This window comes from Ostrea edulis, chromosome 3 (assembly GCF_947568905.1).
Source record: "Ostrea edulis chromosome 3, xbOstEdul1.1, whole genome shotgun sequence".
Lineage (NCBI taxonomy): Eukaryota > Metazoa > Mollusca > Bivalvia > Ostreida > Ostreidae > Ostrea > Ostrea edulis.
The window spans coordinates 54,176,390-54,199,487 of NC_079166.1; the positions used below are offsets into that span (position 1 = coordinate 54,176,390).

Sequence of the window (23,098 nt, forward strand, 5' to 3'; positions counted from 1 at the left end):
ATGAGAATTATCCCATTCCCTCATTGATTTTATTCCCATAGTCTTACCCTCAGGGAGAGAGAAAAAAAACCTATTTTTGTAAAGATGACTGAAACATTTAGGAACTATGCCTCGAACCAATAGGGTTTCATATATCCTGCCTTTAAATAACCCACATTGTCTCAGCAGTTGATTAATTAGTTTGTCAAACCTAGAAGGTGTTTGGGTTAAAAGGTCATGTAAGGACACAAGCAAATCTTGGTCTGCAGAATGTTCTTATATTGTTTCATTTTCAAAGATTTCATTGAATCATTTGTAAAGGTTTACTTGGAAGTAATTTTTAAAGATTATCACTGATATTTTTAGTAGGATAGTATGAATAAATGTCCTTCACTGTTGAATTATACCAAACTCTCTGATATTTCCTCTAACTATTTCAGTGAATGTTGCATTGTGGTCTATCTAATGAGTGTAGGTAATCTGATGTCCTTTCAAGCTTAATTTCTTTATTTTCAAATTACAGAGTTCTGGTTGAATTCTGTGATATAAAATGTCATTAAAGGAAAATCTATACAGGGATGTTATTGTACAGCATCTTGTCATGAATTTGCAAATTGCAAAGGTAATGGTTGTATCATCAATAGGGGATGTGTGCTATCTTGAAAGTTTATCACAGCACTGCAGATTGACATAAAGCATTGGAGAATGTCTTGGGTCCGGTATCTGACGATTCCTTGTTTATGAGTTTTATTAGTTGTGTTTTTCTTCATATCTTTATTGTTTTGGGTTTTTTATTTTAATGTTTGTTTGGTTTTTTTTTAAGATAGACAATTTTAGGACTCTGTTTGAAGCCTGAAGAAATGATATGTCATATTTTAGTTAGTTAAATCGACTGTTAATTATTGGATCAATTGTTGATTGTAGTGGGAGAGTCGGAGGAACCCATTATAAAAATTACCTGTTATTGACGGATGCGGATATGTGTCACAAAATCCATTGGATACATTAATTGTATAGCAAACATAATGGTCATTTTAGTCAGAAGTCTTTGAATAATTTCAGTATATTGAATTTTCACAGGTAAAAGCATTGCTTTTAAAGGAGGATATTTTCATTTGTCTAACTTCAACCAAGTAGTTTTATGTGTCTACATGCAATTCTATGGGGAATGTAGAAAATTTGGAAGAAACATGACCATGTTATTTGTGTGGGTGGAATGAGATGGAAATGGATATCTTGTGAAAATAATGATTGATTTGTGAAGAAGGAAACCTACAGTGGAAGATATGATGGGACATCGAATCCCTCGTCCTTAACACTCGTTCAGGTGTTCTGTGTGAGGTAATTACATCATACATGTATATTGCACATGGAGATTTTACCTCAGTATATAGGAAACTTGAGCTGAATTTTCATAATGTTTGGAGATTTGAGGAATGAATTGATCGTTATGTGACTTTTGTCTTCTGCTGTGTCTATTAAATGTTCCTAGGAGTGTTGTAGTATGTCATCAGTGGACAGATCTTGTGAAAAACATTGACAAGATATATGTATCCATTAATATAAAATTTAACAAGTGTTTTAGACATCTATTTTCTGGTCCGAAGGATTCCCAATTTCAATCTATCAGGTTTTGTTGTTTTCTTCTAAATCATGACCAGGCTTCGTGTTTTTAATATCCGGCTATAGAAGTATTGTATTCCCATATTGTACGGTTTCAATCCAGGTGGGTTGTTTGGTCTTTGCCAGTACACTATTCCTTGCATGCCTAGCTTTAGATTTATACCAAGTTCCTTCCAATTCGAAAAAGCTTTTAGATTTAGATTCATGTAATCAGTATTTTTAACTATAATTTTCATTCTAAAGTCCCATTATAGGCTCTCTGTCCTGCAGAGTTCTTGGCACAAATGATAAGTATTTAATATTTATCTGTTTAATAATTTGGATGTCAAATCATCAGCTTCATTAACTGAGAAATTTTAGATGCAGTAACATTGAAATTTTTTAGCATTTACATTTTGACTGTTGAATATGGGCAAAAAGCAGAGTGTGAAATATATCACGTTATAGATTGTCATCCACTTGTTAGACTCCTAGCATAATTATGGAAGGACCAAAGTGCTAATTGATCTGACATAGATTCAAAGGTTTATGTAAGTGGGAATTATATCTATACAGCCCCTGTGATTGACACACCTGGATCAGGAGGACAGACACAACATAAGTGTCCTGTGTAACAGGAATTAGGTAAATCTAGGACTTATCCAATAATTATGTCGCAGGGAAGTTAATGTGCTTATATGGGCACTGGCCAAAGGATGGAGATAAACAGTTTAAAAGTTCAATGGAAATCTGTTAATGCATTATAGTGTGTGAAGGACAGGAATGACTGGCTGTCACAGCCAGGATAATGGAACAAGGACTTCTGGAAGATATTTATCGCCTGGAAGTCAAACTCTGCAAGGTAACTTCATTGTCGGACGTCTTAAATATTTTTTTTTCACTCATGATGTGCTGATTTTTTTTGTGGATTTGTGAGTAGTTGAAAAATTATTATTAATTTAAATGAATATTTGACATATTCACATTACATCCTATTCAGAGAATTATGACACCCCCCAATCCCAACCCCAAGGAAGACACATTCAATGTTTTTATCCTGTCTGTCCATCTATATCCACCCATCACAAAGTTTATGAACACAACAGTGTATAGTTGTGCAAGAAACATCTGATTTGGATAAAATCAAATTCTTGGATATTCTACGCTATGGATTGAACTACTTTTATTTTGATATATGTAGTGATGCGTGTGAACTCGGTTTCTGTTATAGTTTAAATCGGAAGAAAACATGACAAGGATGTTCATTAAAATTATCAAATGTAGTTGTGTAAGACATCTTGGATTTTTGGATAAGTATTTGGTAGGGGGATCTTCAATTTCATGTATGGGGGATGTTTGTGATTGGTCTGGTACAGTTTGAATTGGATTGGTTTGCAACTTGACTGATCAATTAAGATGTACAGTTCCAAATGAAAACATGCAAGATACCAGTTTGGTAATATTTTTTTAAGGATCGAGGCATATTATGTTGAGTATATATGTACATGTTTTATATGTGAATATAATATACAGCAGGTATTCAGTGATAGAGATTTAAGTTACATTAATATACACTTACATGAACGGTGCAAAGAAAAGAAAGTCATGTTTAAGAAATGTCATTAAAACCAAATGATGTTTAAAACAGGGTATTAATTAGATCTTTAACATGATGTTTAAAACAGGGTATTATTTAGATCTTTAACATGATGTTTAAAACAGGATATTATTTAGATCTTTAACATGAGCAGCTGTATTGTATCATTCTTCGGTAATCTCCATTTTGTTGAGATTATAAGTAAATCACCTGTTTTGGTATACACATCATTAAACCTTAAGTTTGTGTAATTAGGTGAAGTCATTATATATAATTTGGAGTAACAAATTGTCAACACAGAGTCACTAAAAATGAGAAACAACTATTAACGATTATGGAATCTGGTTTAGGCTTTTGTGTACCCACTTTCAGTCAGTACCTGGGTTTCATTTTCACTTTGAAATATAGCTAGAGAGTTGTTTATTTACATGGTGATCAGATAAATGTTGTTTAATTGATAAACTTTCATACATATTTATATATGATTAAAGAGTTCATTAATTAATCTATGTTAATGACTAAAGTTACATCTAGTTTATACAAGGTCATACTGATATACATTAGGCAAACAAACAGTGTATGTTTAACAGTGCTGAACTCGCTGATTATACATTGGCAAACTGGGGACTCAGGTCTTACTGGTAAACATGGGCAAGAATAATTTCTCCCTGTTATATATGTGTAAACTAGTCTGTATAAACAAGGCCCCTGATATACATGTATATGGGCAACAAGTGTTATAGTAGATCTCTCAGTTTTTTCTTTTCGTTCACTCTTAGGTTACTTGATTTGTTGCATTTTTTTCGTCATCAGTTGTAAATTCTATAAAGATCTTAAAAACTACTTAATCAAGTTTCACCTTTTAGTTAGGTGTTCGGAATCTTTGGTGATAGCTAGGGAAATAGAAACTGTAAATCTCTTGGTCACTCTCCCTATTAGGGAAATAGAAACTGTAAATCTCTTGGTCACTCTCCCTATTAGGGAAATAGAAACGTAAATCTCCTGGTCACTCTCCCTATTAGGGAAATAGAAACTGTAAATCTCCTGGTCACTCTTCCTATTTGGTCCAATGGGTGAGGCCTAAACCACTGAAATAGTGCAGTCTCTGAAAAATATTCTTTTCTCCTAAGCATCTTGTACAGGGCGGTCAATCTCCGGGTCCAGTAAAACGACCCTTCCCAATTGGAAAATAAGCAGACAATTCTCAGTTCATAATCAAGAAATTCCCAATTTTGAGACAATGTAAGTAAGATGGAATTCTCAAATGATCACCTATTGTCAAAATACCGAGATTTCTAGACTACCCTTCATGTACTTTAATGGGGATGTGGAGAGGTGGTTGTACTGAATGAATGTAATTGATGTGGATGTGGAGAGGTGGTTGTACTGAATGAATGTAATTGATGGGGATGTGGAGAGGGGGGTGTTGTACTGAATGAATGTAATTGATTGGGATGTGGAGAGGGGGGTGTTATACTGAATGAATGTAATTGATGGGGATGTGGAGAGGGGGGTGTTGTACTGAATGAATATAACTGATGGGGATGTGGAGAGGGGGTTGTACTGAATGTAACTCATTGGGCTGTAGAGGGGGGGGGGGGGGTGTACAGAATGAATGTGACTGATGGGGATGTGGAGAGAGGGTTGTGAATTTATGGCCCCAGGGTGGGGATATAATGGAGTATAAACTGAAATTATTTTCAACATTTGAAACTTCTCTATTTATGCAAACTGGATAATAGTTATAATGATAATAATAAGCAATGGTAAATTGTTATATTCATGGCGATTAGGCCCTGGGGGTCTTAGGAAAAATGCATCAATACCTTTGAGACTCAATCTTCTTATATCTGAAAATCTAGCAAACAAACAAGTTGCATAGTTGTCAATCTATTTAAAATTCTATCACAAGGATCTAATTTTAATTAGATTGCTTAGTTGTATGATGAGACATTGTGAAATCCGGACAGGGATACAGGCCCCAGGACAGGGATACAGGTGATGCAAGCTCCGATACAGGCCCTAGAACAGAACAAGGATACAGGCCCTAGAACAGAACAAGGATACAGGCCCTAGAACAGAACAAGGATACAGGTCCAGAAGAGAAATACAGGCTCCAGGACAGGGATACAGACTCCAGGACAGAGATACAGGCCCTAGAACAGAACAAGGATGCAGGCCCTAGAACAGAACAAGGATACAGGCCCTAGAACAGAACAAGGATACAGGTCCTAGAACAGAACAAGGATACAGGTCCTAGAACAGAACAAGGATACAGGCCCTAGAACAGAACAAGGATACAGGCCCTAGAACAGAACAAGGATACAGGTCCAGAAGAGAAATACAGGCTCCAGGACAGGGATACAGGACAGGGATACAGGCCCTAGAACAGAACAAGGATACAGGCCCTAGAACAGAACAAGGATACAGGTCCAGAAGAGAAATACAGGCTCCAGGACAGGGATACAGGACAGGGATACAGGCCCTAGAACAGAACAAGGATACAGGCCCTAGAACAGAACAAGGATACAGGTCCAGAAGAGAAATACAGGCCCCAGGACAGGGATACAGACTCAAGGACAGGGATACAGGACAGAGATACAGGCCCCAGGACAGGGATACAGGCCCCAGGACAGGGATACAGGTCCCAGGACAGGGATACAGGCCCCAGGACAGGGATACAGACCCCAGGACAGAGATACAGGCCCCAGGACAGGGATACAGGACAGGGATACAGGCCCCAGGACAGAGATACAGGACAGGGATACAGGCCCCAGGACAGGGATACAGGACAGGGATACAGGCCCCAGTACAGAAATACAGGCCCCAGGACAGAGATACAGGACAGGGATACAGGACAGGGATACAGACTCCAGGACAGGGATACAGGCCCCAGGACAGGGATACAGGACAGGGATACAGGACAGGGATACAGACTCCAGGACAGAGATACAGGCCCCAGGACAGAGATACAGGCCCCAGGACAGGGACACAGGACAGGGATACAGGACAGGGATACAGGACAGGGATACAGGCCCCAGTACAGAAATACAGGCCCCAGGACAGAGATACAGGCCCCAGGACAGGGACACAGGACAGGGATACAGGACAGGGACACAGGACAGGGATACAGGCCCCAGGACAGGGATACAGGACAGAAATACAGGCCCCAGGACAGGGACACAGGACAGGGATACAGACCCCAGGACAGGGACACAGGACAGGGATACAGACCCCAGGACAGAGATACAGGACAGGGATACAGGCCCCAGGACAGGGATACAGGTCCCAGGACAGGGATACAGGACAGGGATACAGGCCCCAGGACAGAGATACAGGACAGGGATACAGGACAGGGATACAGGCCCCAGGACAGGGATACAGGTCCCAGGACAGGGATACAGACCCCAGGACAGGGATACAGGCCCCAGGACAGGGATACAGGACAGGGATACAGGCCCCAGGACAGAGATACAGGACAGGGATACAGACTCCAGGACAGGGATACAGGACAGGGATACAGGCCCCAGGACAGAAATACAGGCCCCAGGACAGGGACACAGGACAGGGATACAGACCCCAGTACAGGGATACAGACCCCAGGACAGAGATACAGGACAGGGATACAGGACAGGGATACAGGCCCCAGGACAGGGATACATGTCTTCATTAGACTCACTAAGAATGCAACATATTTTTTAAGTTGTCTTTGTAGCTCCTGGCTATTTAGCCTATAGACTTATAAGTGCATAGTTATGGTAGCATAATAGAGACTTCTTACTGAATTATTGAGTTCCATTACGCCAGTGGGTCAAGGGTTTAAGCATCAGGGTGGAACTGTATGAATTATGTACTGAATGTACAATAAGTTTTCTTTAATGTCTCTGCTGCTCATGAACAAAAACATTCACTTAATTGGAACATACATGTAATTATAAGCACTCAGCATGAACGTCTTGCATACCAAAATGGTGTAATTCAGGATTGATGGATATGGCCCATATACTGAAAATACATTACATCTTTGAAAATCATCTCAACTCTTCAGCACAGCAGACAAATTGGATTGACAGTTATAACAAGCAGGATTTGAAATTACCTGTGTCCATATTAAAGTCCAAAACTAATAAATATGTCAGACCAGTAAAATCCATGGCACTAAGTCTGTACGAACTAGCAAAAATTCGGATATCAATCTTGAATTTGTTAAGATTTTAGCAAATTTGTCAAAGTCTGTAAGACGTTTGAACTGAAGGTCAAATGCCAGCATGGTTAAGCGATTGCATGATAATGACATGCTGACCTTCCAAACTGTGTCTCTCAGGTTATTGATGCTTCTGAAAAAAATGAAAATAAAGGATGGTTGTCTTTTTTTTTCTGTGGAATCCATGTTGGAAACTGAATTGTTTGGTTTGATTAAATACCGCTGGATAAAAAAATTAATTTATGTTATCATTTGATATACTAATTATAGTGAACAGACTAGTACCAATGCTTTACAGACTAGTGATTGAAAAAGGGATTTCCTGCATGAACAAGTATTGCAATTGAGTGTTTTCTACAAATTTATGTCATTTACTGAAATTGCATTAAATCTATTTTTAAAACTGAAGAATTTATCACCCTTGTGTCAGGTGTTCAGACCCAAGGACGGAGCCATTAGATTCCTTCCATCTGATTTGGATCATTATAGGATGCCCAGATGATATCCATCAAAGGTTCATGCCCAAATAATGCTATATACACATGAAAACTATTTGGATATGTATAAACAAAATTTAAAAAAAAAAAAAAAATATTATATTAATGAACCGTAAAATATTTTGAATGATTATTGCATTATTGATCATTTTAAAAAAAATAATTTCAGAATCTCTATTGGTCATAATGCTTGTACATGAACTTGATAATTGCAAACATTACACTTTATGTTATAACCTCATTGTGGAAATTAAATTCTTTTAATGATGTTTGCTTATTAGAAAAAAATGTAGCTTATGCCACCAAGAAATGGCAGGCTTAAATTGTCCAATGACTGTTTGAACTCATCGGCTGCAATATCTTCCAGTCCATTTAATCTGATAATTTATGCCTTTCATATGCATGCTGGACAACAAGTGTCATTATTGGAAAATTCATTGGAAAATTCAGCCCTAATCTCTAAATAAATGCCTTCTAAAACTCATGTCAATGAGCATTTGCCAACTAATCAATGTATCTTGATCACCATATTCTGATCACAAAAATCAAATGGAATTCAGCATTTTGGGAGCAGAGTAAAAGGTTGTAGTTGCATTTAGGACTTTGGCTTTCTAATGTAAGCTCCATGTTAGTTGACTGAAAGTTTTTCATGGAATTAGACAGTGTCTTGGGAGTAAACCATTGCTGCGATGTAGGATCATGTGTGATATGGCTTCCCTCAGGAAGACTGCAACATTCCCAGCTTTTTCCCATCATTTGACAGTATTTCAATGTTGAAAGAGATTTTACCCCCTTAGTTGGCCAGACATCCGTTATTTCACTTTGATGCCATTCCATTATGAATTTGGTTTTTTTTATCCATTGTTCATTTGGAAATTTTAGGAGTTACTGAGAATTGATTGTAGGTTTCATTGCAGTTATTGTATGTGACGTTTAAGGTCGTCTGCAAGTACTGCTGTGTTCCTGCTGAATGGTATAATTGAAGAGATTCTATTGAATGGCCAAGTCTCGTCTCCTTCCCTGGTGTTTGACCTATCGATGGAATGCTCTATCATTTATTATTAGGATTCTGCGCAGGTGAAAGAATGTAATCCTTTTTAGTAATTGCATGTCATTTTCTTACTTGTTGGAGAATCAGAAGAATCTGAATCACTTAATCTGCTTTTATAGATCATGAGAATCACTCATTCAGTAATCAATCTTGTAGTGTCACTTGTTTTGGACATTACCAATTATACTATTGATGCTGCAAATTATCACTTGACAAAAGGATTTAATCATCGGAACAAGTGCAGACGTATTGGTTTTTGGTCCCAAAAGTGTGTATTTTCTCACAAGAACCCTTGATTAGGTTGTCTTGTAGTTATAGTGGTCATAAAGTAAATTGCTGAGATTATACCTGTTCCAGCAGTCAGAAACTCGGAGGGATTCAGAGGAAAGCTTGCAAGCTCTTTGGAATGATGTAAATTAACCACTTGTATTAAAGAATATTGGTGTGTTGGGGTTTTCTGTGAAATGGCATCAAGCATTATGTAATGTTTTTTTCCTCCCTAGTTTTAGTGTTGTTAGATCAATCAAGAATATGCAATATTTCACCATAAGGAATTAAGCATTGGAATGGGATCATTATTTATTTGTCTCGTTCAGAGGCAGGAGTGAGTTGCATTCAGTGGCTGGATCACATGTGAACTGTGAAGTCTTTTTTTATATAATTTAATTTTCTCTAATGTTGAGAGACTTTGGAGTCTTTGGAGATATTAACAGCATTTTTGAAATGTGCTAATTACTGTTTCTTTAGATAAGAAAATCAATGTTTGGTATAAGCTGTGTTGGAGGACAATATCTTTGGTTACACAGAACTTAGATTAGAATGAATTGTGTGCTCCAGTATATCTCATTGTTTTCTGTGGAACATGTTGAAAAGGATGCAATGACAATGTTGATAGCAAGATTTCATTGTAACTTTGGGATGTTTGAACTGCTATGTGATATATGAACAGTGTTCGATATGGACCCCATCTCTTCGCGGCATCATTTAAGGAGCCCAGCTTTATCTCATCTTGGTGCTCGTAGTCCAAGGAGATTGCAAAAACGAGTGTGTTTTCAGGTAAACTATCATTGAAATTTTATTTCAGTTGTACCAATGTGAATTCATTCTTTGTATGTATGATGGGTTTCTGTGATATTTAAAATTAACATTAATTCTTTTGTGCATGAATAAAAGATTCTGTCTATATAGCATGAATTTTTCATTTCTGATACTCTCTGGATGTTTCATTTCACTTTATGGATAGACATGATCAATATCTCTCCCCTCCATTGGATTTCAGTTTTCTCTACAGACCAGATATTATGAAAACGTTTTCATCTTTCAAGTGGCCTAATCATGGCACAAGATTGCTCAGTCTGAGAATTGTCAATAATTTTGCAATCAAGTCCCCATTCAATTGGTCCCTGGTAGATTATAGCAGAAGGTGACAGAGAACTCTAGATTTTAGACTTGTGCATAGCTTACAAATATCTAGTAATCTTTTGATGAATGTTGTATGTGATTGAGTGATGCAGCTCAGTCCCCAGTGCTGGTACTATGTAATGCAGATAGTATATTGTCACAGTAGGCTTTTTCAGAAGGCATTGAGTATGATCCATGAGGGTTTCGCTGGAGCCAATCACTAAAGTACCTGCTTCCCCAGACTCCTTGTCTTCTATGTGTGCCCCACCCAACTTCAAATCCTGGATCTGCCTGCTAATTCATTTATTAGAAGGTCATTATGTGATGCTTACTCCTCCTGTATAGGCACCTGATCCCACCTCTTGTATGTCTAGGGTTCGTGTTTGCCCTTTTTAATTTTGTATCTTTTGTGAAAATTGATCACTATTCATTATCTTCACTTGTTCATGAAAGAAAAGCGTTTGCTGTTATTATAGTCCTTTTGTTGAAAGGGCCAACTTTAGTTTGTTCTCTGTATATCTGTCTGTCGGTCTGGCAAATCACTTTTCTGCACTATTTTTCATTATGCTTGCAGATATTCAATTGATATTTGGTACATTACTTTATAATGACAAGTTGCAGATCATGTTCGAAATTTGTTTCAGCTAGTCCATTGATTTTTTGCTTAGTTATGACTTTTGGACTTCGAAAATTTCCCACTTTTTTTCCTCATACTTGCAGAATATTTGGTACATTAATTGCTTTATCATGACAAGTTACAGATCAAGTTTGAATTTTGTTCCAGTCCATTGATTTTTGAGTTATAGACAATAAACCAAATATAACATCCTCAGTGAAACCTTATTCCACATTTTTTAAAATTTTAACTTGCCTTATATATTTGCACCTGGAAATATCTTGTAATTGTTATTTTTAGATTAAATTCTTAACAAATTTTGCATGAAATTTGCATTCTATTCTTTTTCTGTTGGTAGCTAGGGGACTATATTGCCATGCAATAGTTTACTGTCTCAATTTGATTTTTACAGTGTTATAGACTAGTTCTATGTCTCAGTTTGAAGTTTACAGTGTTATAGACTAGTCCTGTGTCTCAATTTGAAGTTTACAGTGTTGTAAACTAGTCCTGTGCATGTGGTTTCAATTTTGAATGGAGCTGAAGTGGTTGAATGAATGCTACCTAGTCTCCAGTCAGAGTCTAACTTGTTTCAGTTAATGGAATTCAAGCCTGCATCACAGACCTATAATGATGAGTCTGTTCCATTGTCTAGACCTGCTGCTGATTTATTTCCAATCACTGGCCTACATTGCCAATTAAAAAGGGGTGGCTGGAATGAAGAGTATATAAAGGGAATGGAGATGGTCAAAGGGTTATATCTATATTTTATCATTGGAAAAAGACAAATGCATTAAGTGTAAAGATCTGTTACAAAAGGTAACATTTCTTTAGGTGTTGAGTTCAATGTTTAAATTTGTGTGCAATTTTTAATCTTTGCTGTGATTAACAAATGTTGATTGCAATTCAAAACACAATGGTTATATTAACATGCCTTTATTTCTTATTCTTGCATGCATGGTCCTAAATCATTAGGTGATGCTATTCTCTAGCCTCTGATACAGGGTTTTATTTTTTTATTGATCGAGAAGCAGTTCTAAGGGATAAGTAATAGCTATATGTTAAGTAAAATTTTAACGATTAAGAAGATTGAGAAGCAGTTCCAAGGGATAAGTAATAGTTTTATGTTAAGTAAAATTTTAACGATTAAGAAGATCGAGAAGCAGTTCTAAGGGATAAGTAATAGTTATATGTTGAGTAAAATTTTAACAATTGAGAGCAGAGGGAACTGAGCGACAATTAGTATGTGAGGCTTGTTCATCATAACACGGATATATATATACACAAGTCATTATCTTCCATTTCATCATTGTCTTTACTACAATTAGCTAGAATCATTTATCTCCCACGGAGAACACAGTTATAAAATGTGGTTAATTAAGTTAAAAAGTTTTTTTTTATGTGTTTTGTGGGGTTTTTTTGTTTTAGAAAAATGTTGTATGAAGTGATACATGTAGTAATATTTACACTCACTTTGTGTTCTCTGCTTGATTTCTATTGAAATTCATTCATCTTGTCCTTTGCAACAAAGAATTAGACACATTTTGTATTACCTGTAAGTTAGTTTTTTTTTAGTACCTGCATGTCTGTCTACGAACATACAAACTACTTTTTTTACCATTGTACAATAAGAATAAACAAAATCTGAATGTGTCAATGCAGTGTGCAGTGACATTTGTAGATCAATATGCAATTCATTAAAGTAAAATAATGAAATATTCATTCTTGCTATGACGGTTTATTTTTGGCATTTAGAATTTGTCCTTGATGTTTGGACTATTTTCCTTTACTATTGTTCAAATATATGGAAATCGTTACCAAATATAGAGACAATGAAGGTCATGTGATATTGAGTTGTTATGTTTAAATAACTTGCATATCAATAACATAGATATGTATGATACATACTTGATAGTATTTTCAAAAAAATATATAAAGATATAGAATGTAGATGATAAAATGTCTTTCTTGGGTTTGTGAAATGGGAGATGAAAGTCAAAAACATTGCAGGAAAAACTTGCATAACCTAGTATTAAGGGTGTTCCCAAATCTGGAACAATAAAATCATTACTATATATTCCTGTTTTATTTCAACTGTTAATTTAAAAATATATAAAAGTAGCACATCAATCAAAAACAGTTACTAGGTGTTATTCATGTTTTTCCCTTCAGGGAATACAATGTGTCCACAATTGCGTTTTTATGTATATGGTTAGTTACACCCCTGACAAACCATGAATTCAAATGATTCCAAAGTAATTGATTTTAGACTGAAGGATTATTTGAATAACTACATACTTCCTCAGAATGTGCAACCTATACATATATACACATTATACTCGGTGTGTTAACACTGTAATTTACATTGATGTTCCAGCAGAATCGTTTGTTGTTCTTTTAGTTCACATAACCTGTAGACATAATGCTCCCAGTTAAGACTGACCTTAGGGTGTAGTTTTGTTGTCCTGTCAAGAACCACCGGTAATTATTTACACCTTTTTCTGTGTTAATTACAGAGTAGACTGTAGTATGTAGATCACATTTACTTCCCTTGGCAAGATAATCAATCTTGGACAGTAACATAGGCATTATCTATGGACAGCATTGGAGGGATACCCACCACCTTCAATGTCTGAGTTAGGATTTGTATGTGTTGAACTGTCAGATTCTGAGATAATCTGTATATATACAGGCAGCCATTATTCAGAAATGAACCTTTTTCTCTCTTTTTTCAGAAAAGAGATTGTAATGATGAATTAAATCTCTCTCTCTCTCTCTCTCTCTCTCTCTCTCTCTCTCTCTCTCTCATGAAAAATCATTCAGATGTAAATTTTGATGATATGGAGATTAAGAACTTAGGGACTCAAATTTTCTTCATTGAAATATGAGGAGATTGGCATAATGCATTCTGATTGAATAAGAATTGTTCCTCAGTTGTAAAGCAATACAAAACTGCTTTCCAATAATGTTCACAAAAATAATGATTTAGATTTAATTTTGGGGTGTAGAGTTTCTGATATACTTTGAGATGTACAAAATTTAAAGAGAAGATTAAAGTGCACCAAATGTATACTGTTATATTTATAGTACATGGTGTATACGAGATATGTCAATAAAAATCCAATTTATGAATGATGGAGAATTTCATGCATGAGTAGCAAGAGTCATTCTGCAATTACTAAGCTACATGCCTCAGTTGATGCATACATATACGAAAGGTATGTTTGACGGTGAACTTGTTCATCACGGGAGGTCAGTGATGTTTTCTCAGGAAAGATTTTACTATAGAGAGCTTGCTGAAGCAGTCCACAGTTAGAGTAAAACTTGTGTTTTGTGGGAAATTTTTTTTGGTAAAAAAAACCACCAAAACAACACAAATACATTCTGAGGACAAAGATATGCTTCATTGACTGAGGGTCAGGGAATCGGTGGTGCTTCCAGCAGCCTTTGATGATTGGTCCATATCAGCGATGGCGAGTCAAATTACCTGAGAATTTTTTATTCACCTATGTTAGTCAATTTCATACAGATACACTGAGGAGTAATCTGAGATTCTCGTATGGGAGAAAATTACGATTTATATTGGATGTAGAGTTGTGTGAATTGCCGAGGAATTGACGGTTAAGTGTTTTTGGATGGGTGAGCTTTTGTTATTAGCCCAATTAAATTCCGGGTGATTTTTTTTTTTGGTCATCCACATAGGTAAATGGTGAATAATGTTGATTAGAATTATTTTTATGCCTATGGAGATAAGATGAGGCCAATTGTTGAAGTGCTGTAAACTTACGAGGAGGAATGAGAGAATGCAGGAATGCAAATTGTACCTGAAGTAAGCAGAGCTTATAGACTTTGATGTGGTGCCTTTCTGCTAATTTTTGTGTATTAGCTGTGCAAGGATTGATTTGGTGAAATGGGGACCTGCAATTAATGTCTTATCTGGCCTATGGAGGATTTTAATATCTTTGGTGTCTTCTGACAGAAAATTGGAAAATTCATGAATGGAAAGTGAATGAGATTACATTTTTATACCTTTAATTGATTATTCAGATATTCTGTTATGTATATGAGCTTGGCGACTTAGAGTTTACCAGTGACATTGGTTAGTAAAAGAAGGAAAAGCATCGATTGATTTCATCCCCTAAAACAATAAGTTCAAAAGAGCTTTATGGAATCCAATGACAAGCAATTAGTTTGTGGGTCTTCTGTAATTGTGGTTCATTCTGGCAAAATCAAGATATTCAACACCACAGTGTGTTCTCTTCTCACCAGAGATGATTGTAATATGTACCAACATCAGGAATATACTTAATGCCTTTGAACAGGTAAGAAATGCAGGAACTCTCTGATCCATGTTTTGAATACTAAATCAGAAAATAAATGAAATTGCCTTTGTCAGTGGTCGATGTCAGAAATGAATTTGTCATAAATAGTTACTATGTATTTTGAATAATTCTTTTTAATTCAATTTTATTTGACCTTTAAGCTATATAGCATTAACTTTTCTTATTATAATTAAATTGACAATTAAATGTAAACATATTGATCTTAAATGAAAGGTAAATCTTTACATACATAAACATCAAGGACACTTTCTAATGTTATCAAGGAAAATATCTTTAAATGTAATTGAATTTATGTGATTGCTTAAACTCCTAAGGGAATGAGAGACTGATAATTGTATTGATAAATGTTGTAGTGGCAAGTTGAACCCCCTTTTTAAAGACAAATTTGGCCTCTTGAATGCAGAAGTTTTAACTTGGTCAAAAGGTTTTTTGTATGCAGTTGAAGAAGAGTTCATGCAGAGAGATATTTTGAGTAAGATTGTGTTGAGAATTGCAGTTTGTTGACTTGTGAAAATCCATTCCCCCAATGTTGGTCTTAATTTCCTCTATCTTTCTGTCATCATCTTCCTCTATATCATTATCTAAGGGTCATAGTAGTCTAGTGGTTTAAAGGAGTTTGCTTTGTAGCTGTGAACTAAGACACCAAGCTCCTTCATTAGGAATTATATGTTCATGGTCGTTCAGATATGACCTTGAAAAAGGAGGTTCTGCTTTCACAGAATGCGTTGACATGATTATAAAGAGCCCTATGGCTGCATGGAAGCACCATGCATAGGTCAAGATTGCACCTAAAGCTCAAACAGGACATAAAACAACAAACATCACCACTGCCTCTAGAAATCTAGGAATGATGATTTAATGACTGATGAACCAAACACCCCCCACCCCCACCCTTACAGTGTTTTATAGAATGCATCATGTAAACATTTGTTCTCACTCCATGATAAAAGAAATCAAAGATCAGATTACTAGGTGGTTTGAAAGATGATAGTAAAAGAAGGATAGGAAGGTGAGGATGTGAATGGAGCACAGGGAACTGTAAGCCAATCCTGTGTGTCTTATTGTACATTCATCAGAAGAAAGAGTCATGGACAGGGAACCAGCCAATCCTGTATGTCTTATGGTACATTCATCAGAAGAAAGGGACATGGACAGATTCTAAGCACAATGTGTAGCTTGTCTGTGAGAGAGCTGGAGAGAGAGAAGAGCCTTTTTGTTTGAAAACACATCAGACTAGAGATAAATTACAAAGTGTCACCGCACCTTCTTGAACTTGTAATCCAAGGTTCTCATTGCTGTGGCTTGATTATTTTTTTCTTTATCAGAGACTGGTCTACCCATATAAGATGACATTGTTTTCTTTGTATCAGATTCTAGACAAATAAAAGTACACAGGAGTAGTTAAAGAAGCAATGAGATGTGTGTTTCCATCAAATTAGAGGAATATAATTCTGGTGATCGGGAAATACATTAACAGCAATAATAAACTCTGTTTCTCCTGTTTTCACATTCAGAATACAGAGTATAATTGTTAATGGATGTGCAGCAGAGCTGAAGGAAAATATTGAAAACTTTCATTCATGTGAGAGTTCATGTTTCTCATGTAACAGGAAAATTATAAAAGATTAAAGATTACCAAATTTCAGACTGCCACATGAAACAGTAAGGTTATATAGGAGGAAATTGAGACTTTCTTTTGATGGAGAAAGGGAGAGAGAGGGGGAGGGGGAGCTAGGGGTTGCCTGTCTTAACCAAAGGAAAAATACAAAAACTACAGATGAAATTGCAAATTAACAAATTTTTAAATATTTGTGAAGTGCATCATTTTTTAGATGCTTTCTATTTTTAAATTTCACTTCCTGTTTCCTATCAAATTAGTAAAACACAAGTATTATAGAAGATCTGCAGTTTAAACAATGTGTCATTAGTTACGCATTTAAAGCAGCTTGGTTGAGTTTAACAGCTGCTGAAATTCAGAATCTTGCCTCCAGCTAATCTTCCCCACTATGGAGGTCTATCCTGTTCATCAATCGCTACCGGAGAGGAATTTTTTCCGATGTTCTATTACATATTTGTTTGCTTTGCTTCCTCTGTCTTACTTCCTTGCAGTCAGGGCAAAGCAAAGACATTGACTGTCTGTTTGATGTTATTTAAGAATGTGTAAATAGAAAAATACTCCAGGAGGCTTATCTTATATGAGGGGAGGGGAAAACTCAAGTTAATGTAGCATGATTTGCTCAAGTGAATGTACCATATGATTTGTTCGCAACTTTTCTATCTAATGGGGTGGCATATGATTTTTTACTTTTCATTCAAATAATATAGATAACAAAAATGTTGCATTGTTCAGTTGTAAATAATCAATAATGTGAAATTTAGCAGGGAGCATTAATTCTTACACTTAATGATCATGTTTGAAACCTTCGTTCTTGACTTGAGTTCATGTTCGCCTGTAAATCCCTAATGCACCCAAATGGCGAGAACACAACATTTAAACCTGTTCAAGATTTGAGATCTCGCACATGCACCTCACTCGCTGCAGTGAAATGAGAACAGGTTGGTGCCAAAGGTTTTGGACATGTTTTACATATTTCATGTGATACATGCCTTGCAGATCTTCGAATCCTAACATTTGAAGTATAAGTAACTCTGGTATATTTCTGTTTATTCGTAATGTTTGAGAATTAACTTTCAAGCAAGACATGCCTATAATCAGGCAAGTGAATACTTCCGTATTAAAGAATGCGATATCTTACTGATATAGCTTACATAGAATATTAAATTCTCAATTCATTATTCCATGATTTTGCCACACATTTATGCTTTGGATAATCCTTGGTAGTATTTTCCACTTAATATTGCTTTTATACTTCCTCTACTTTCTACTTAAATGATTAAGTCATATTGAATATAATCGACCCTCCAATGTACAACTTATCTCAATCATGGTCATATAACAACACTCTGACTGAGGCAACATACAACTTTAATCTCAATTATGGTCTTATAGCAACACTCTGACTGAGTCTATATACGTACAACTTATCTCAATCATGGTCGTATTACAACACTCTGACTGAAACAATGTACAACTTATCTTAATCATGGTCATATACCAACACTCTGACTGAGGCTATATACGTACAACTTATCTTAATCATGGTCATATAACAACACTCTGACTGAGGCTACGTACAACTTATCTTAATCATGGTCTTATAACAACACTCTGACTGAGGCTATATACGTACAACTTATCTCAATCATGGTCGTATTACAACACTCTGACTGAAACAATGTACAACTTATCTTAATCATGGTCATATAACAACACTCTGACTGAGGCTATGTACAACTTTTCTCAATCATGGTCGTATACCAACACTCTGACTGAGGCTACGTACAACTTATCTCAATCATGGTCTTATAACAACACTCTGACTGAGGCTATATACGTACAACTTATCTCAATCATGGTCGTATTACAACACTCTGACTGAAACAATGTACAACTTATCTCAATCATGGTCGTATTACAACACTCTGACTGAAACAATGTACAACTTTTCTCAATCATGGTCGTATACCAACACTCTGACTGAGGCTATATACGTACAACTTATCTCAATCATGGTCTTATAACAACACTGACTGAAACAACGTACAACTTATCTCAATCATGGTCGTATAACAACACTCTGACTGAAACAACGTACAACTTATCTCAGTTATGGTCTTATAACAACACTCTGACTGAAACAACATACAACTTATCTCAATCATGGTCTTATAACAACACTCTGACTGAGGCTACGTACAACTTATCTCAATTATGGTCTTATAGCAATACTGACTGAGGCAATTTCCTTCTCAGAGTCTTCTGTCTTCAAGGAAATATGAAGAAAAAAAACCACAGATTGAAAATATATGCAAAAATATGAATTGAAAATGAAATAAGGGTTTCAGGCTCCACGGCAGTCATAGTTGGGCTGCTAACACACTCTGGTGCGATTTGTACCGTATTTCTGGTGCATCGTCATTTGTTATTGGTAATTCAAATTATTCGGTCATATTTTCCTCCCCTAAACACAATATAAAGTGGGGCTTGCATGCCTTTTGTGCAGAATAAAGAAGGGATGCTATAGTGAATGTGCAGGTCCCATGTCATACAAATACTAAGAGGGAAGAAAAATTCATCACCTGTGTGTGCTTATTTCAAGGCTGAAAATTTCCTTATAGTTTAATGATATTGAATCATATTATGATATAAGGAGTTTTGACTAATATTCATTTTGTTATCAAAAAAGATTGTCAATTATTTGAATGCGGGCAAGTCAGAGTTTGATGGCATTTGCCGAAGTTGTATGTATCCCTGTGTGTATATGCATATTCTTGGCATTCATGAGCATATGAAAAGCATTTGATAGCAATGAGATTGTTTATTAATTTGGTGAAGATTCTATACTAACTCATTTTGGAATGAAAGTGGACTATAGAGGATTACTGTCATTAATTGCAAGACTTGATAATGACATACAGTGAACTCAGTAGATTAATTGGTTTTATGCTGCAGAATACTAATGAATTCCTGGGCAGCAGCAGAATCTAAGTACCTGCTATATGTACAACATAGTATTCTCTAAAGTGCGTGTATGGGATTTAGCGAGATGTTAATGAGCAATATGCTGTATCTTGAATGTTTATGTATTATTTATGCTCAGTTAACACGGCTGATTAGAGATGCAACCAAACTCATCATAAACTCTGATAATTTATCGGAGGAAACACCTTGATATCGGAAGGACAAGAAGATTTGCTAATAAAAACAATGGAATATTTGGTGACCTTAAGGTTCAATAGGTCAGTGGTTTTTGTTCCTGAGAGACGTAGATAAATCCATATTGTGTTGCCTGAAGCTGGACTGGCTATATACATTTTTTTTTCTATATTATCTTATCTGAAGTTTGAACATGCAGGGCCACAGCACTGTTTTATGTTGCCTGTCACCAGCCCTCCCATGTCTTGGGGCAGTTATGGATGAAGCCAGATTTAAAATGAAACAACACTAGATAATGGATGATAAGGCTGGGATCAGTGCTCTCTGTGGGGAGACTGCTTGGAGAGGTTGAAGTTTCGTTAACTCCTATCAGACAAATGTCATGTTGCAGTATATATGTACATGCATGTCAATATTACAAAGAAAGATGAAATGCAATTTTGTGCTTGCAGGCTGAGCGAGAGGGAGAATATAATGACAGTCTTATATGATATATGACAGTTAACATTTTATACAAAAGCTTTATAAACGTAATCTAATTTTATACAAGTTCTGTTGAATTCATTAATGTACAATAATTACTTTACTTTACTAGCACTATTATAATACCCTGATTTTCACATAAGAGGTGAAACAGCAGTGAATTGGATGTCAGAGAAATATTTCAGGAAGCCAGGGCTTCTGCTATTTCCCAAAATGAATTCCCTGGGTGCTCTTGTTACATTCAATACTCCACGCTACATTTACCAAAGAGGTAATTCAAGCCCAATAAATTGAGCATTTTCTCATAAAAAGCCTCCTTTGAATTGATTCTGGTCCTGATTCTGATCCCACAAAAACAGTAGCAACAAAAGGACATGTTGTTGATCGATTACAACAAGTTAATGATAAAGGATCTCCAAATGAAAAATTGGCATTTTTGATTCAGGTATGAAAGACAGCATGGTTTTAATGGTTGATGAAGTCTTTTCTTGTAACTTGATATTGTATGCATTTAATGTAAGGTATATATACACTGATTAATTAATTGTTCACCAAAGACATGAAAGTTTACCCTCATTAGGATCAAAAACGGATATACTTTGTTATATTCTAGTCCTTGAAGTTCACTTTACTAATTAACTGACATGTTTGATTTGATACACTAAAAATGTTTAATTTCATACACTAGCTAGAACTTGTAACAATGTAATGACATCATGCTGTTCTTTGATAATTTTTAAAAAGTTGGGAAAAAAATGTTCTCAAATTGAATTGAAGTTCAGCAATTTTAATCCAGGCTTATAATAATCAAAGCTTAATTATCTATGCATCTCAAGTAGAAGTTCATTTATTTCTCTGGGACCACTAATAGAAGTATATACAAGAAGGTGCAGTGTAAGATTTTACAGATACTCAAAGTCAGCGGTATATCTACATGTATATAAAATATAAGGATGAAGGAGAGAGAATGACAGATGCACTGCAGTATTGATTGGGGAGAGTATTAAAGAGGGCAGACTAAACATCTATAAACATACATTTTTCAGTAATTTGGTATTTGAAATCTTCATTATTTCACAGAATTTGAATACATTTGGTCTATAATATTACACAATCTGATTAAAATTACGATCGTGTAGTGATATTAAAAAAATAAGAAATAAGAAGCCGATCTAGGAGCTGATTTTAATCAGATTGTGTAATATTACAATCCTTACTACCCTGCAACTGTTTCCTTATTTCTGACAAAAATGTACATTCCAATTTATAATGAAATTTATCTGCAATTTGCGACCTGCCAGTCTGCCACATTAATAATCTGCATGATCTCTCCTACAATTTAGGGATACCAGACCATCAACCAGTCTCTATGCCTTTCTTTGCTAAATGTATTTGCAATTTTACAATATGTTATGTGTTGATATTATAACACAATAATACACTATGTACCATTTGTTTTCTGTAGGACCTTCAAGCAGAAGTTGATACGAACAAGACAACTTACGAATCTCTGAACAGTAGTGGAAATCGACTGACGAGAACCATGGGAGTGAGCGATGCTCAGGCTCTCCACCGACGCCTCGAGGAGATGAACCAGAGGTGGATCAGCCTCATGACAAAGTCCATGGAAATCAGGTTAGTACAAATTTAAAGGGGGGGGGGGGTCATGGAATTCAAGTGATGGGGAATAGTGATCCATAAATCCATTGGTATAGTGTAGCAAGAACAATCCATGGAATTTTTCAAAGATGATAGTAATCTTATTCTAAAAGTTGGATGGTCTGTATTATTAAAAGTACTTGTAGTGGTTTAGGTGAGTGTGAAAGTTGATTACACATGCAAGTAACAAATATTAGATGTATTGGAGATTTTTTTAGTATGATATATGAATGACGCATCAGTTTAATTACTTCAACGTACACTGAACATTTATAGTTTAATAACATGTTACATTTAGATTTTGTAAATGATCTATAGGTCCAAAACATTTGGTTGATATTCCTAATTTGGAAAAACTAGGAAATTCATTAGAAAATAAAGCACTGTAATCTATGCAGGGTGTGACTCTGTTTCGATAATAAAACACCTGGACTGGGTCTATATGCCAGTCAAAATTTTACCTTTGACGTTTTCATCAAGTTGAACTGAAATCAAAAGAAATGAAATATTTAGGATAAGTAAACATTGCGCAGTCATTGTGGAGCAGGAAAACTGGGTGTTTGGAATGCTTTAAATGCCATTTTCTCTGTGTTGACTTTTCCCTTCCATGTATTCCTCCACAGTCACACAGGGGGGGATGACGAAACTAATTGTGCGTCTTATCTGGACTAATTTGAGTTTTATCTCGTAACCTGCATTAATGAGCCAAGACTTTCACCTGGCTAAATCTCTCCAAATGGAGGTAGACACTGGTCATGAATGCATGGGAATGATGATTTCTGTTAAGGATTTAAAAAATTGTAAACACCTGTGAACACAAAAACTGCCATATGACTGAAGCACCAGTGCACAAAATATTACCTTTACCTGTGGACTGATCGATGAAGATTTG

General features: G+C 35.8%; 2 protein-coding genes across 2 annotated transcripts in view; one reads left to right on the top strand and one right to left on the bottom strand.

The window, feature by feature from the left end:
• Positions 1–23,098, top strand: part of LOC125673153 (dystrophin-like) — a 155,277-nt gene that overhangs the window by 100,481 nt on the left and 31,698 nt on the right. Inside the window, exon 51 of the mRNA XM_056158146.1 lies at positions 22,013–22,182. Coding sequence (XP_056014121.1) covers positions 22,013–22,182 — 170 coding nt within the window. The remainder of the gene's footprint in view (positions 1–22,012; positions 22,183–23,098) is intronic.
• Positions 1,660–11,528, bottom strand: LOC130052627 (keratin-associated protein 16-1-like). Its single transcript, XM_056158147.1, has 2 exons — positions 5,659–11,528; positions 1,660–5,200 (listed from the first exon to the last, which is right to left on the bottom strand). The coding sequence occupies exon 1, from the start codon at positions 6,838–6,840 to the stop codon at positions 5,752–5,754; it is 1,089 nt and encodes a 362-aa protein (XP_056014122.1). The 5' UTR covers positions 6,841–11,528; the 3' UTR covers positions 1,660–5,200; positions 5,659–5,751.

What these genes read in the sequence shown, in the direction of transcription:
- LOC130052627 (XM_056158147.1), bottom strand. Translation starts at nt 6,840, where the DNA reads ATGTATCCCTGTCCTGGGGCCTGTATCCCTGTCCTGTATCCCTGTCCT.